The sequence below is a fragment of the Eschrichtius robustus genome, chromosome 13 (genome assembly GCF_028021215.1).
Source record: "Eschrichtius robustus isolate mEscRob2 chromosome 13, mEscRob2.pri, whole genome shotgun sequence".
Taxonomy (NCBI): domain Eukaryota; kingdom Metazoa; phylum Chordata; class Mammalia; order Artiodactyla; family Eschrichtiidae; genus Eschrichtius; species Eschrichtius robustus.
The window spans coordinates 102,982,383-102,997,841 of record NC_090836.1 but is presented as its reverse complement, the minus strand read 5'-3'; the positions used below and the strand labels follow the sequence as shown (position 1 = coordinate 102,997,841).

General features: G+C 60.7%; 1 protein-coding gene across 2 annotated transcripts in view; it reads left to right on the top strand.

Annotated features, from left to right (window-relative positions):
- The window catches only part of WNT7B (Wnt family member 7B), a 49,066-nt gene extending 34,998 nt beyond the window's left edge, over window positions 1-14,068 (top strand). For both annotated transcript variants that reach the window (XM_068561309.1, XM_068561308.1), the window contains exons 3-4: window positions 7,829-8,100; window positions 13,589-14,068. In XM_068561309.1, the coding sequence (XP_068417410.1) occupies window positions 7,829-8,100; window positions 13,589-14,068 (752 nt within the window). The remainder of the gene's footprint in view (window positions 1-7,828; window positions 8,101-13,588) is intronic.
- Window positions 14,069-15,459: the final 1,391 nt, after the last annotated feature.

The window sequence follows — 15,459 nt, the reverse complement described above, 5'->3', positions numbered from 1 at the left end:
TGGGGATGGGTAGGGGCTGAGGGCCTCATCCCTGGGGCCCTGGGGTTGGCCAGGAGGGCAGGCCATGCTTGGTGCTGGGATGGTAGCAGAGGAGTGAGGGAGGGAAGGGTGAGAGATGGAGTAGGGCGCCCAGGCGTGACACATGCAAGCCTGGGTCTCAGGCCTGGTCAGTGAGGGGGGAGACAGACTGTGTGGTTTCCCTGTTCGGGTGGGTGCGGGGGGAGTGGTCTGAGCATGGACTCTGGGGTCCTGGGTCAGATCCCAGCTCTGTGGTCAGCCTGCCATGAGACCTTGGGCCAGTCACCTGCCTCCTTTGAGCCAAGCATCCTCACTGTGAGGTGGGGCCCCTGTGAGGGTTTAAGTCGAGTAGGGCAGGTTGTATGCAATCCCCTAAAACCATCAGATGCTGTATGTTTTTATAACAGCTTTATTGAGATATAACTCATATACAGTACAATTCAGGCATTTAAAGTGTACTATTCACTGGTTTTTAGTGTAGTCATAGGTTGTGCAACCATCACCATAGTCAATTTTAGAACATTTTCATCACTCCAAAAAGAAACCCTTAGCGATCATCCTCCAATCCCCCTCGCCCTTGGCAACACTCATCTGCTTTCTATCTCTGTGGATTTACCTATTCTGGACATTTCATATCAATGGAATCATACACCACGTGGCTTTTGTGTCTGGCGCCTTTCACTGAACATCATGTTTTCAAGGTTCATCCATGTCGTAGCCTGTGTCAGTACTTCGTTCCTTTATATGGCTGAATAGTGTTTCATTGTGTGGAGAGACCACAATTTCTTTGTCCATTCATCCGCTGATGGACATTTGGGTTGTTTCCTCCTGTTGGCTATTGTGAATCATGCTGCTATGAGTTATTCACATACAAGTTGTCGTGTGGACATATGTGTTCATTTCTCTCGGGTACATAGCTAGGAGAGGAATTGCGGGGTTAAATGTTAATAGTAACTCTGTATTTAACATTTTGAGGAACCTCCAAACGGTTTCCATAGTGGCTGCACCATTTTCCATTCCCGCCAGCAGTGCATGAAGGTTCTGATTTCTCCACGTCCTCGTCAGCACTTGTTAGTGTCTCTCTTTTTATTTTAGCCATCCTAGTGGGTGTGAAGTGCTGTCTCATCGTGGCTTTGATCTGCATTTCCTTGATGGCGAATGACGTTGAGCATCTTTTTTTGTGCTTAATGGACATTTTTATACCTTCTTTGGAGAAATGTCTATTCGGATCCTTTGCCCATTTTAAACTGGGTTGTTCGCCTTTTTATCACTGAATTGTAGAAAATGCTGTGTTTTTTCAAAGAGGGACAAGTACAGGTTGGCAGAGAGGCAGGGTTTGACAGATCTGAGCTGTGTTGGCCACGAGCACAGGAACACACACAGGAGCACACACTTGCTCACACTTACAGGAACTGCATTTGTGCAAACGTAAGTCCAGGCATATGCCCAGGGACACGGGCATGGGGACACGTGCAGAGGTACACACGCATGGATGCCTAAACCTGTGTACACCCACGGAGAGCCCATGTGTGGTGTGTCCCACACGTGTGGGCATGAAGCTCAGGCCAGCGACCCTCTGTGTGCTGGGGCCAGGCCTGCCCTCCCGGGACCGCGCGTGGGTCCTCTGACACGGCGACTTGGCCGTATCAGAGCAGTTATCCTTATTTTGCAAAGTGGGGACATCGAGACATAGAAAGGCCCCTTGATTGGTCCAAGGTCACCCAACTAGCCAATTTTAGGGTCTGGACTTGAACTCGAGGTCTCAGACTCTGAGCCCCTTCTCTGGGGCTTTGACCTCACCTCAGTCATTCCGGAATGTCAGGTCTGGGCTCCCCCACTTCCTGAGCCACTGTGTGACCTTGGGCAGCATGCTGCCCCTCTCTGGGCCTCAGACTCCTTGTAGCGTAGCACTGGATGGTCCCCGAGGCCCTCCCAGCCCCTAGGTTCCGGATCCCCAGCTCCCCTTCTCAGAGGGATCCAAGTGCCTTTCTCACCTTGCCTCCCCAGGCCTGCAGTTAATCAGGTCATTATGAGCTCAATCAGGGCTTTTTGTGGCTTTCTAAAGATAGTGTGCCAGGCCCCTCGGGACGCTAGGAAGTGGCAGTGGCTTTGAGTGGACACTGAGGAGGGGGTGTGTGTGCCTGGGGCCTGGGGAGGGCGGGCACAGCCCCCAGCTCTGCCCTGGGAGCGTGAGGGGACCTCTGTTCTGCCCAGGCCCCCGCATGACCCAGGAGCCACACCTGTCCCCTCCAGCAACTGCTCACAAAGATCTGCCTGGTCCCCAGCATCCTCATCGGGGTCAGGGTGAGGGGACGGCCGGGTGGGCTAGGCCCTGCTGACCCAGGAAGACCCCCTTTCCCTGGGAGTCAGGTCTGGCAGGCACGGAGCAGGGCAGTCGGGGGCGGTTAAGTTTGAATAACCAAGAGCAAAGAGAGAGCAGAGCTGGATGGCCCCTGAGTGGCCAGCGCCTCAGTTTACCCATGGGGCAGTGGTCCCTGAGGGCTTGGCTGTTCTGGATTCATCCAGAATAGGCGTGGAGGGTCAGCTGGGCAGGCCGATGGGGAGGAGGCTCTGGACCGCACGGAGAGGTGCCTGGGCCTGTCCTGGAGCCCCGCACTGTACCTGGTCTTCCCTGGCCCGCTCAGTACTTGGGGATGCTGAGGGCGATGCCCATTTGTCCTGTTTGCTCTTAGAGCTGCTCCTGGGGCCGTAGGGCAAATGGGGACACAGGCTCAGAGAGGGTTTATGACTTGCCTGGGGCCGCACAGCAGGTGTGAGAATGCAAGTCCAAGGCTTTCTTGCCTGCTTCTCCCTGAGTCTCCCCGTACCTCCCTCTCTGCTTTCCCGAAACCTCGGGCCGGGGGCCCCGCATGGCTAATGGAGCCCACCTTGACCTGTCAGGTGCCAGACGCAGACTGCAGGACCCCGCTGCTGGCTCTGGTGTCTGAGGGTACAGATCCACGCTGGGATGGCTCTGGATCCCAAGAGGGGCCCCCGGGCCTCCCAAGTCCGAAGTGTACCCCCAGGACAGCTGCTGGCCCCAAACAGACCATCCACGCTGCCTTCACCCAACTCCCCACCCTCATCACCAGACAGATCTGGAGCAGCCGCTGTGCTCAGATGGCCATTACTGCTACTGCCTGGAGCAAATCACTTCCCGCCTTTGAGGCTCAGTGTTCCCACCTGCGAGACGGGTCGCATCAAGAGGATCTATTCTGTGGGTGGTCGTGGAGATAAAAGGAGGTGATGAATGTAGTGCGTCCAGCCCCAGCCCTGCTCACATGAAGACTCAGGGAATAATGCTGCAGGGTGGGCGTACCTGGGAGAATCAGACATGGATCCTACCACCACCCCTGCAGCCCGCGGGCACCTGGCAGGAGCCCAGAGGAGGGCCCTCACCCCAGTGGGGCTTCCGGGAGCAGGGGGCCTCCCAGCTGCGTCCAGAGCCTGGGTGAGCTGCAGACACATGGGCACGCAGGCAGGGTTCCCAGCAAAGAGGGGGCCGGCGTCCACCAGGGCAGGCAGCAGGGAACCAGGCTGCTCCGATTCCAGAACAGTGGTGTGGACCAGCTGTTGGACTTGGCCAAGTGGGGCTTGATGGAGTGGTGGGTGGGACGGCTGGGGTCAGGCTTCCAGGGCTTGAGGGCATCTCTGAGGCTTGGGGAGCCATCGATGTTTGCTGGCCAAGGCGCACGGGTTCAAGGGGCTTCTTTCTAAATCTATGCACTGGCTCCTTCTCACGCTGGAGGACACGCAGGCGACACGCCAGGGATTCCAAGCCGGCCCCAGTGGTGATTTGGGGAGGGGCCCGTCTCCTCCCTCCATGTCAGGCACACTGTGACCTGGGGCAAGTAACGAAGCATCCAGGTCTGTGAAATGGGGCCATGGGGCTGTCGTGAGCATTAAATAAGATGCATGTGCAGAGTGCGGGCGCGTGGGAACCCCTCCATCCAGGACCCCACCTCATCCTCCTTGGTTCTCCCTAGACTACAACTCTCTCACTGCTTGCCTCCCCCTTGTCTCCATGGTGAGATGAGAGGGTTTGGCTCATTAAAAGCAAATAAAAAAGGAATTAGTGGGAGCGGCAGCCCGGTGAGTAACTGATGAGTAACCGGGTCTGAACTGAGCTCGGGCAGAAACCAGGCGGGAGCAGAAAGGCTGGGAGGGAGGGTTCTGTGAAATGCCCTCCAAACACACCGGCCTGGCCTGGGCGCCTGCTGGCCTGCTTGGGGGCGTTAGGATGGAGGACGTGGGAGTCCCCCATCTGGCTGCTGACAGGGAGGGAGAGCGTTTGGGGAAGAAGAGGGTCACGGGCAGCGGCGGGTCCAGGGCCTCCGAGGGCACGCCACACCGTGCTCGCTTAGGCAGGGCTTGGTTGTGGCACCTTTAACGCCGTTGGCCTGGCCTCTTGGTGTGATTACACAACTGGTGGAGATTTCTAACCCCTTGCTGGGCGCCTAGCTTGTGACACGCCCACTCTGAGGCTAGCTCTACCTCCCCAGAGCTCCCAGCCAGCGTTCCCCTGCCGCGAGCGCCCCGCCGCCACTGCACGCCTGGGGTCCACAGATGGTCCAAGTGCAGCGTCTCCTCCGCAAGGGGGCTGTGCACACCTCTTCTCCTGCCTCCTCCTGCCCAAGGTCACTGAGCTGCAAAGGGGCCAAGCTGGGGGCAGGATGGCCTCCGGTGACCTGCGCCCCAGGCCCCGAGTCCCTCCGTCTGCCTCGCTGGGCTTTGATTCCACTGCCTGGGTTCGAGTCCTGCTTCAGCCCCTAACACCTGGTCTCATAACTTCTGTGTGCCTCAGTGTCCTCTCCTGTGAGATGGGAATAAGGATGAAACCTGCCTTGCACGATTGTCGGGACAGTTCGATGAGAACACGTGTTAAGGGTTAGAGGGGTGCTGGTGCTGTGACAGCAGGTGAGTGATGGCATGAGGAGGAGAGAAGCGCAGCTCTGCTAATCCACTTTCTAAACAGTTCCAGGACCCCACCCCTCGTGTAGCCAGAGTGAGCTCCAAGATCCAAATCCTACAGCCTCTTGCCGCAGCACCTGCACAGAAAGTGCCCTCTGCTTCATGGGACATCTCTGGCCACCCACAAGCTGGCTCCCTGGGACCTCGGCCACCTCTTTTCTTATTGCTCTTGATCTCAGACTTGCGCCAGCAACAGAAAGCCGTTTCACACCTCTGCACCTCTGCTCCTGCTCTGTGTGCACCAGGAGTGCGCACCTACCACCTACGCGCCACACAACTATACACTCACACGCTCACATACTCAGACACCGTGTACTCAGTCACACACATCACATACACACACTCTCACGCACTCATGGGGAGTTAACTCATACTTCTTGGTAAGATTTAAGATGTCACCTCCTGCAGGAAGCCTTCCCTGACTCCACCCCCCGCCCCCCCTTAGAGAGGCAGGTCAGGGCATTCTTGGAGGTTCCATGGTTCCCTGTGCCCCTCCTCGCAGAGCACTGTGGTCCCCTTCTCTCCTGGAATCCCCCCACGAGTTCACCGCTGCTCCCCCGCCCGTGCGCAAGCTTGTCGCAGGCCCTGCTGGGCTTGGGTGACACCAAACCAACAGCGAGGAGTTCAGTAACCCACTTCGCACCATCCTCTCCCTGTCCCTGTGTCTGTCTGGTGCTCCCGGCTGGTGGCCTGGACGGTGCAGGGACCAGGGCTCCTCGGTGATCCTCCAAGGGCCACTCACTGTGCTGAGAGAGGCTTCTTACAGAGCGGTGGCAGCAGAGCGGTCCCCGCGCGGGAGGTGGGAAGTGTGGGCAGGAAGGGCCCACCCGGGAGGAGGGGGTGGATGTCCAGCAAGGCCCTGGGAGGGCAGTGCCGCCCTGTGCCCTTTGCAGACCCTGATCTTTCTGGGGAGGAAGGGATGCCCGACACCACCTTCCCATCAGCTCTTCTCAGAGGATGGAAGTTTCCAGGAAGCTATGGCCCCCTCCGAGACAGCAGAGGCCAACCAAAGCCTCCTCTGCCCTGGGCCCCTGCGACCAGAAGATCTCACCCTGGTTCTCATCCTGAATGGGAGAAACCCCGGGAACAGGGACCCCAGATAAGTGAGCCCCCCAGGGAACAGGGACCCCACCGAGGGTAGACCCCCAGGGTAGAGGAACTCACTGAGGATGAAGACCACCCGGGGACAGGGACCCCCACCCAGGGTGGGCCCCTCCACCCTGGGGACAGGGACCTCCCTGAGGGTAAGCCCCCCAGGGGAACAGGGACCCCATCTAGGTGAGCCCCCCTCAGCTGGTTGGTGGGTGAGGAGGTGGACCCCAGAGCACATAGTCAGCGCCCAGCACAGGGCTGGGCATGCAGCTGGTGCTCAATGGATGTTTGTGGAATGGGCCTAACTTGACCCTCCACCCTCTCTCAGTCTGGGGGGATGACGCCAGCCCCCAACAACAGGGACGGCACCAAGCACACAGAGGGGCACGCTGCTGCTCGCGGGGCACAAACACAGGGCTTGTGCAAGGATGGGGTCGTGGGTTTCCAGCGGCCACACCTCGCTATTGCTGAGGGCAGTGCGATTCCCGCTCAGCAGAGCTTGGCTTTGGTCCAGTCGACATCACTGAGCTCTGTACCCATAGTGGCAGGTGCTGGGGACCACACAGACCCGGCCGTGGCCCGCAGGGAGCCTCTGTGCTCGTGGGCAAGGTGAGAGGGGCTCAAGAGACTGGGGTCAGGATGGCAGGATGCACAGGCTGGGGGCTGTGGAAGATAAAGAATGAGAGCTGGATCCGCTCATCTGAGGGGCCTTTGACCCGTGTGGAGCTGGCAAGTCCCAGTGGTAGGGCTAACCAGGAGGACAGTGTCGAGAGCAATGAGAGCGTCAGACCTGCCACTGAGGGAGATCGGGCAGCCCGGGCTCCCTTCTGGCTGGTGGTCTGGGAAGGCTGCCTGGAGGAGGCATTGGAACTGGCCTTGGAAAGTTGTTAACATTTGGGCATGAAGGGGAAGGAAATTACACCGAAAAGACCACGAACCCTCCAGGAGCATGTGCGCAGCACCGGATTTGAGTTGTTCTGGGTGGCGGATGGGGAGAGGGGGCTGGGGGGTCCAGCTGGACATGGACTTCAGGCTTGGACGGCAGGCCTTCCCTTCTCAGCTCAGGCAGAGGAGAGGGAGGGAAAGTGTGTGTGTGTGGGGGGGGGTGCAGAGCTGCACTTTGCGCCTGCCTGGAGGGTGGCTGGCGGGTGAGGGAGGTCGGGAGGACCGGCACCCGAGTGTGGCAGTTCAGAGGCCCCTGAAGCAGGTAGGGGTGTTGGAGGAGAAGGGAGATTCAGGAGGCCAGGGCCTGGTGATGGGGTGACAGTGGGTGGTTAGAGAGAGAGACAGACAGACGGCAGCAAAGGGCCCTGGTGCCGCTCTGAGCTGGGGCAAGTCTGTCTGGCTCCTGGCTGGCGGGGTGGGTGCCCCCAAAAAGGATCAGCACAAGTGGCTGGTTCATGACGAGCAGCGCTGGGAGGCTGACAGAGGCACAGACCCCAAACATCCCCTCCCAGGCCCCCCCCCCCACCCCACTGCTGTCTCCCAGGAGGAAACTGGGCCCCTCCAGCCCAGGCTTTCGGGACAGGAAGAGAAGTGTCTTACATGCTGGTGGCAGGGCCGTGGCATGCATCGAGGGGTTGTATCAGCCCCACTTTGCTGAGTGAGAAGCTCAGAGAGGCTAAGGGCTGAGCCCAGGGTCACACAGCCGGCCGGCAGCAGGACCAGGGCCCAGCACTGGGTCCCCTGAGCCCACCGGGCCGGGACCTGCGCGGCTTCACCGTCCGCACCCGTCCCCTCCCCGCAGGGAGCCGTGAGGCCGCCTTCACATACGCCATCACCGCAGCCGGCGTGGCTCACGCCGTCACCGCCGCCTGCAGCCAGGGCAACCTGAGCAACTGCGGGTGCGACCGCGAGAAGCAGGGCTACTACAACCAGGCCGAGGGCTGGAAGTGGGGCGGCTGCTCCGCCGACGTGCGCTACGGCATCGACTTCTCCCGGCGCTTCGTGGACGCTCGCGAGATCAAGAAAAACGCGAGGCGCCTCATGAACCTGCACAACAATGAGGCGGGCAGGAAGGTAGGGCGGGCACAGGGCGGGCACTGGGCGGGGCGGGGCGAGCAGTGGGCGTGGCGGCGCGGGGCGGGCAGGCCTGGGTCAGGCGTGACGGCCGCGTTACCCAGGGGCGGTGTGGACCTCTCGAGCTTTGCGCTCCTCTCCTAGCGGAGGGAGTTGGTGAACTGAACCCTGAAAGTGCGGGGTGGGTAGTGCTGAGCACAGGCCGTCACTTCTGTCCGTCCCAGCAGCCCGAAGAGGTGGGCCTTACTGTTCCCATTACAGAGGTTTGAAAACAGGCTGGGAGTGAAGTGATGCCCGCGGCCCCCAGCTGGAGGGCGGTAGGGGTGAGACAGGGACCCTGTTTGCACACAAGGCGGGAGCCGGGCCTGGCCTGGGACCCAAGGGTGAGGGGAGGCCCCTGGGCCACAGTCCATGTCCCTGCCCTGCTCTTAGAGGGGTCATGCCAATATACGAGGAAAGGCTTCCCGGAGGAGGCGGCCTTTGGCTCAAATTGCTGTGAGAGACTGGAGGAAGGGGTGTTCCCAGGAAGCAGGAACGGAAGGGCAGAAACTGAGCTGGGGGCTCTTGGGCAGCCAGCTTCATGCGTGGTGCGGGACGCAGAGTGGTGGGTGATAACCGAGGACATTCAAGCCGGGACGCACTGGGGAAGAAGTCAGGGCGAGTCCAGCCCCGCCCCTGGGAGATGAGGGCCCCAGATACTGGGCTGGGAGGAGCGGCCGCCATGGCGGCAAGATGGCCCGAGATAGGGTAGCCAGCCAAGCGGAACGCCTCTGGGTCTGGCTCTCCAGCCCGGGGGGCTGCACCCAGGGCGCCAGGGCCTGAGGGGCTCTGCAGGCTAGGGACGACTTGCCTTTCCAGGCAAAGAGTTGAAAATGCCCTCTGCCCCAGGGCCCAGAGCTGAGCTCATTCACTCTCGCTGCCCCTTCTGTGTGCCAGGCGTTATGCTGGGCGCAGGGAGGAGTGAGACATAGCCTTGGCCGTAGGAGCTCCCACAGCTCCAACTGGGTCCACATGAGGGGAGCAGGGGCCGCACCCAGAAACAGTGAGAGCCCAGGGACCTGAGGGAGGGGTAGCAGTAGCTTCCGGGAGGCAGTGGTGTCCACGTGAGGCCTTGAAGGACGTACCAGAGCCGAGAAGAGCAGAGGCAGAAGGAGCTGGCACTTGCGAGGGGTGGGAGTGGGGGAGGGGTGGGGAAGGGGGTACTGCAGATGGTTCCGGCTGGTGGGAGCACAAGAGGTGGTGACACAGGGCCTGAGAAGTAAGCAGGGACCGGCCCACAATGGGCCTTGAACGCCAGGCCCAGGGTTTGACTTCATCCTGTAGATGCAGAGGTTGCCATGCAGCAGGTGGTTATTAAATTATTGTCAGATGAACACATGAATGAAGAAATGAGTGACAGCCTTTGTCTCCAAGGAGCTCACAGACAGCATGTAGGCCCCATTCTCTAGGCACAGGCAAACAGTGATCTGGGTCTGGGAGGGCAGAGGAAGGAGCGATTCACTTACATGGAGGCACCAGGAGGGCTCCCTGGAGGAGGAGGTGTGTCTGAACTCTCAACTGAACCAGCCTTTGAGCCTCTGCGGTGGCTTAGGTCTTGAGCAGGGGCTTTCCCACACCCCTGGGAGGATGGTCTCACTGTCCCCATTTTACATATGGGGACTTGGTGGCAGCAGGGGGTGGGTGGGAGGGGGTCCTGCCACTTGACAGGTGATGAAAAGGCATAAGGGAAATGGAGGCTAGCAGGATTGGGCCCCCAGGGAGACAGGAGGCATGACAACAAGGAGGCTGGTGAAGGGGCCCGGTCCTGCTCAGGGGGATGAGGATGGAAGAGGGTCAGCATGGTGGGGGTTTTGGACTGGGGTGAAGCCATGAACCTGGAAGACATGAACTGAGGAGAAGGAGATTGTCAGGGGCGGGGGGAGCAGATGGGCAGTGCGAGGGCCCGTCAGGGACAGGGCAGCCCCAGGAAAGGCCTCTAAAGTGGTCAGCAGCCAGCGCTATCCCCAGCTGTCTGTGAGGCCCTGGCTGGCCCGGTCCTTCTGCTGAGTCAGTCTTCCCATCCGCACAGTGGGTGTAATGCACCTTGTGCCCCTCCCCGACTGCCTCTCCAACAGCCTCGACCCTGTGGGGCTGTGCAGCGTGTGTGTGGTCTGAGCCCTTGGAAGAGGCCAACGGTGGTGGCCACACAGCGTCCCCGGGGGCTGATCATGGTGGTAGAGGGGGGGTGGGTGTGGCTTTTGAGGCTTCCTAGAGAACTGAGTCCAGACCTTCACTGGTCATCCCAGTGCTGGGGCACCCTGGCCCCATTATAGAGAGGCCAGGCCCACCCCCCCCCACGCCCCCTCAGGGCCACGGAGTTCAGCAAGTCACGTGGAGAGGAAGCTGATGGTGCCACAGCGAAGTCCCCCAAACTGCGTGGCTTAGAGCAAGAGAAATTGATTCTCTCATAGAGCCAGAGGGCCTAAATCAAGGTGTCGGCAGGGCCGAGCTCCCACCAAGGCTCCAGGGAAAGACCCTTCCTGCCTCTTCCAGCTCCTGGTGGCCCCAGGTGCTCCTTGGCTTGTGGCCGCATCATCCGGTCTCTGCCTCTGTCTTCACATGGCCCCTCCTCTGTGTCTGTGTTCCCTCCTCTTCTGTCTCTTGTAAGGACATGTGTCCTTGGACTTAGAGCCCACCCTGAACCAGGACGATCTCATCTCGAGTCTTACTTACATCTGCAAAGTTCCTATCTCCAAATAAGGTCACCTTCTGAGGTTCTGAGTGGACATGAATTTGGGGGGGACACTCTTTTAGCCCACCCCAGACCGGCACATGGCCCACCGCCTCCCTGGTGGGCCAGGGCTGGACAAGCTGAGCGTGGAGACCTGCTCAACTCCGGGCTCCCTCAGGACTACGGTCCATCAACCCTGTGACTCCCCCTAACTTGACAGTAACTAAGCACTGTCCCCAGAGTGTGGGCCATCCCTTATTCTGTAAAGAATCCCGGTCAGCCCTTTTCTGGAGCTCCCCCATCCACCCCCTCCACTACCTAGGGCGGTGGGGCAGGGGTGAGGCCCAGGGGAGGGGCCCTGCTCTGCCGCCAGCTCCTCTAGGCAGGGTGGGTCACTCTGCACCCTCCCAGGTGGTCTCCTGGGGCAGCGGGACTGGCGCCACCGTCACTGTCGCTCTTATCGTGAGGGCACTGGAGACTGAAACAGCACATTCTTGAATCCTGTGATCACGTCCCAGGAGAGGCTCAGGCCCAGGGGACCCAGCCAAGCGAGGCTTCAGCCCCTTGCTCTGCAAACAGCTGCCCAATCGGCTTCATCTGGTGACTGTCACACAGGATCTGGCCACACAGGATCTGAACGTGGAGGGAAGGGGTGGAGGGAAGGGGCTCGGGGCAGGTGGCAGAGCGAGGTGTGGGGCAGTTGTTCAGCAGCCGAAGTGGGCATACCGATGGCAGTTAAGCCTGGACCACCTGGCCTGCACAAATGCTAGCCTGGACGCCCCTGCCAGGTCTCTGGCCGTCGCCACCTGTGTGAGGAGGCACCTCCTGGGTCAGCAGCCTGGGGTGGGGTGAGCTGCTCCCCGGGCTGGGGGCTCTGAGAGGGCTATGAATCTGGTCAGCTCCTGGCCCGGGGGCATCACGGCAGGCAGTGTGGCCAGGGCAGGGGAAGCTTCCCAGCCTTGAAGGGTAGATTAATGGAGGGAGGGGCTTTTGGGGGAAGGGGATGGTCCAAGCAAAGATGAACATGGGGCGGGGTTGAAGGAGGGAAAGGAGAGGTCTGAATGGGATGAAGGGGAGACGGGGGAGGGGCAGGACGCAGAGAAGAGGTCCGGATATAGTTCTCCGGGGTGGAGGTCCCACCCTTCACCCAGACCCCCAGACCCCCAGACCCGACTTCTGGCCAGTGCCTTCCACCCAAACACCCCACGGCACAGTCACCAAGCCCTGCAATTCCAGTTCGGAATATTCCGCAAACCTGGCCCCTTCCCCTCCTCTGGGTACTGGGGCCCGCCCCGCCTCGGCCCTCCCATGCTGAAGCATCACCCTTCCCTCTCCTTCCTCCTCCCTCCTCCCCAGCTTCTCCTGGCTCCACCCCAGAACACCATCCACACAGGAGCAGAGAGCCTCACCCCCCCAAACTCCAGGCCACCAGCCTCACGTCATGTTCACTTGGGCCGAATCTTCCCTTCCTTGCTTGCGCTGTACCCCTCCTGGCTCACCCCTCCTCTTTGTCTCATGAGCTCCTACTCCTCCATCAACACCTAGTACAGGCACCACCTACTCCAGGAAGCCCCCCACCCTAGGCAGCCTCCCCCTCTCACAGCCCCTGCACTTTGCTGCTTTGTGTGTCAGTTTCCTCCTGTTTCCCACCTGGACCGTGAGCCCCGGGGTTCCTCGCCTTGGTCCAGGGCCCCATGTGGTCAGGGCAGGGAAAGTGAGTGGGCAGTAGCCGACAGCGTGGATGTTTCTCTCTTTCTTTCATTTGTTTGTTCATTCATTCATTCATTCATTCACTGAGGGTCAGGGCTGGGGTTCTGGACCAGGGGGCAGAGGGTGGCCAAGACCCTGTAGGGCTGGGCTGTCACAATGAGGCCAGCGGGAGCCCGGACAGCTGACAAATGGCCCTTGTGCAGTCGTGGGGCGGCAGCTAATGATTCCCCATCTTTAATCAGGCCTGGCTGGCAGGGCCTTTTCGATCCGGGTAAATGAGTGCCTGGGGTCAGGGCTGGCTCTGGGAATTGGCTTTCCAGGGCCAAGGAGGGAGGCCCAAGGAAAACACGGCTGCACCCATCACGGGCCCTCGGGGAGCGGGAGAGAAAGAACAACACTGGTCGGAGGGCGGCTTCCCGGCAGACAGCACGCCCGTGTCTCACTGATCCATGCACTCACCTCCCGCCCGCCCCCACTCTGTCCTTCAGCAAAGGTGTACAGAGCTCCGTGTGCGTGCCAGGCTTTCACTGAACAGCCACTTATTAAGCGCCGACTGCATGCCACGGCCTACACCAGGCACGAGGGTGCGTAGTGGAAGAGACAGGGGTGGGGGATCCACACTTATTAAGCACCTGCTGTTGCTGGACCTGGTACCAACGAGAGGTGCCTCCTCCAGCCTGGATGGGTGCATGCACCAACTTCTCCACCTGCCGCTCTGTGACTGGCAGGGAGTCCCACGGCCCCCTGAGCCTCAGTTTCCTCATCAGTGCATTGACCTGCAGCTCCCGTAAGAATTTAGTGAAACACATTTGATAAATGTACGCCATGCTCTGCCGAGTTCTGAATATTCTCACTGGACCCTCACAAGGCCCTGTGCGGTAGGGACTTTTGGTCAGTAGCCCCATTTAATGGATGAGGAGACTGAGGCTCTGGGAGGAGGAAACACTGACCGTGTGGTCACGCAGCGGGAGGTGGGGAGCCGGGTCCAGGTCTGGAGGAGGCCAGGGTGGGAGGGAGTGGGGAGGCCCCGGCCCTCCACCCACACTGAGCCTGCCCCGTGGCCCGCAGGTCCTGGAGGAGCGCATGAAGCTGGAGTGCAAGTGCCACGGCGTGTCAGGCTCGTGCACCACCAAGACGTGCTGGACCACGCTGCCCAAGTTCCGCGAGGTGGGCCACCTGCTCAAGGAGAAGTACAACGTGGCGGTGCAGGTGGAGGTGGTGCGGGCCAGCCGCCTGCGGCAGCCCACCTTCCTGCGCATCAAGCAGCTGCGCAGCTACCAGAAGCCCATGGAGACGGACCTGGTGTACATCGAGAAGTCGCCCAACTACTGCGAGGAGGACGCGGCCACGGGCAGCGTGGGCACCCAGGGCCGCCTGTGCAACCGCACCTCGCCCGGCGCGGATGGCTGCGACACCATGTGCTGCGGCCGCGGCTACAACACCCACCAGTACACCAAGGTCTGGCAGTGCAACTGCAAGTTCCACTGGTGCTGCTTCGTCAAGTGCAACACGTGCAGCGAGCGCACCGAGGTCTTCACCTGCAAGTGAGCGGCTCCTCCCCGCCCCTCGGCCCCGCCCCGCGGCCCCGCCCGCGGCGTTTTGCACTTGTCTCCCGGCAGGGCCCGCGGGCAGAGGTGGGTGGAGAAGGTGGGAGCTCCGCGGGCGGGCGGGCGCGGCAGAGCTCCCCCAGGGCCGGTCACCCTCTCCTTGCCCCCCAGGGGCTCCCTCCTGCCATTCCTGTCCCCTCCCGTGGCAGAACAGTGCCCATCACCTGGCCCAGAGGGTGAGGCCAATGGCATGAGTGTCCCCGAGGGGCCCAGTGAATTTCTTTTCTTTTCTCCGGGAGAGTGAACCCCAAGGACACCCACATACCCCGGAAAGCAAAGCGACAAGACTCTGAGTGTCCTCCCCCGCCTGGTGGTATGGACACGGGAAGACTGTCCCAGGCCGCCTCAGTCACTGGGCTCCAGGGCGGTTTGGGCAAATGTTGACAAAAATTATTTATGTTTTCTTAGTATCAGAAGAGGATTTTAGCACTAAGGCATAGCCGGTCCTAACTCCATACTCTGTGTTAGCTCATCCCCTTGCTGCCCTCTGCTTCCTCTTCTGGCCCCTGGGTACCCCCGGGAGCATCCCCGTGTATGGCCCTGTCCCTGGGGAGGTGGCGGTGCATGTGGTCCCCACGTGAGCTGGGCAGGGGCTTGGTGGCTGACATGGCCAAGATGGCCTCTGAGCAGAGCCACGGACAGGGACCTCTGGCCCTTTCTTTCCTTCTTTTGAAAATCAGCTCTAGCACATCGAGATGTCACCCACGTCAGGTTGCAGGGGTGCTGCATCCCCTCCCTAATGCTGTTGCCCTTCCGGTCCCCCGCCAGCCTGACACCCCCTAGTTTACAGAGCCCCCTCCCACCCTGGAACCAGCCGGACCCCCAGGACAGCGCTGTGCCGGGGCAAGCTGGTGGGAAGGGGGATAGTTCAGGGGTGTTTGCCTTATTTGACAGATGGGGACACTGAGGCCCAGAATGGCTCAAGCACTAGCCAGAGACCCTAAGGCCGTGAGTGGAGGCTCCCGCCTTGGCTCAGGCTTCCTGACCCTGAAGGACGCGTTCTGGGGATGCCCAGGGTGAGGGGCAGCCCCCAGGCCTTGAAAAATCTGGCCGCGCTCTTCCCCCCGCTGCCAGCCTCACTGGGGTCCACGCCCCACCTCGAGGTGCCTTTGAGAGTTTCTCCTGTGGTCTTCTTGCCCGGTCCTGGTCCTTTCGCCCTGGCCCCGATGCTGAGAAAACTCGGATAGGGCGTTGCTCCGCTGGGTTCCCACCTGCTGTGCCAGCAGATGCCTGCCCTCCAGACACTCCCCCGTGGTCCCCATACCACGCAGACCCTCCCTTGAGGTCCGAATCACCCCGAAACCTGGGAGACGGGCATGGAAAGGGGTCCTG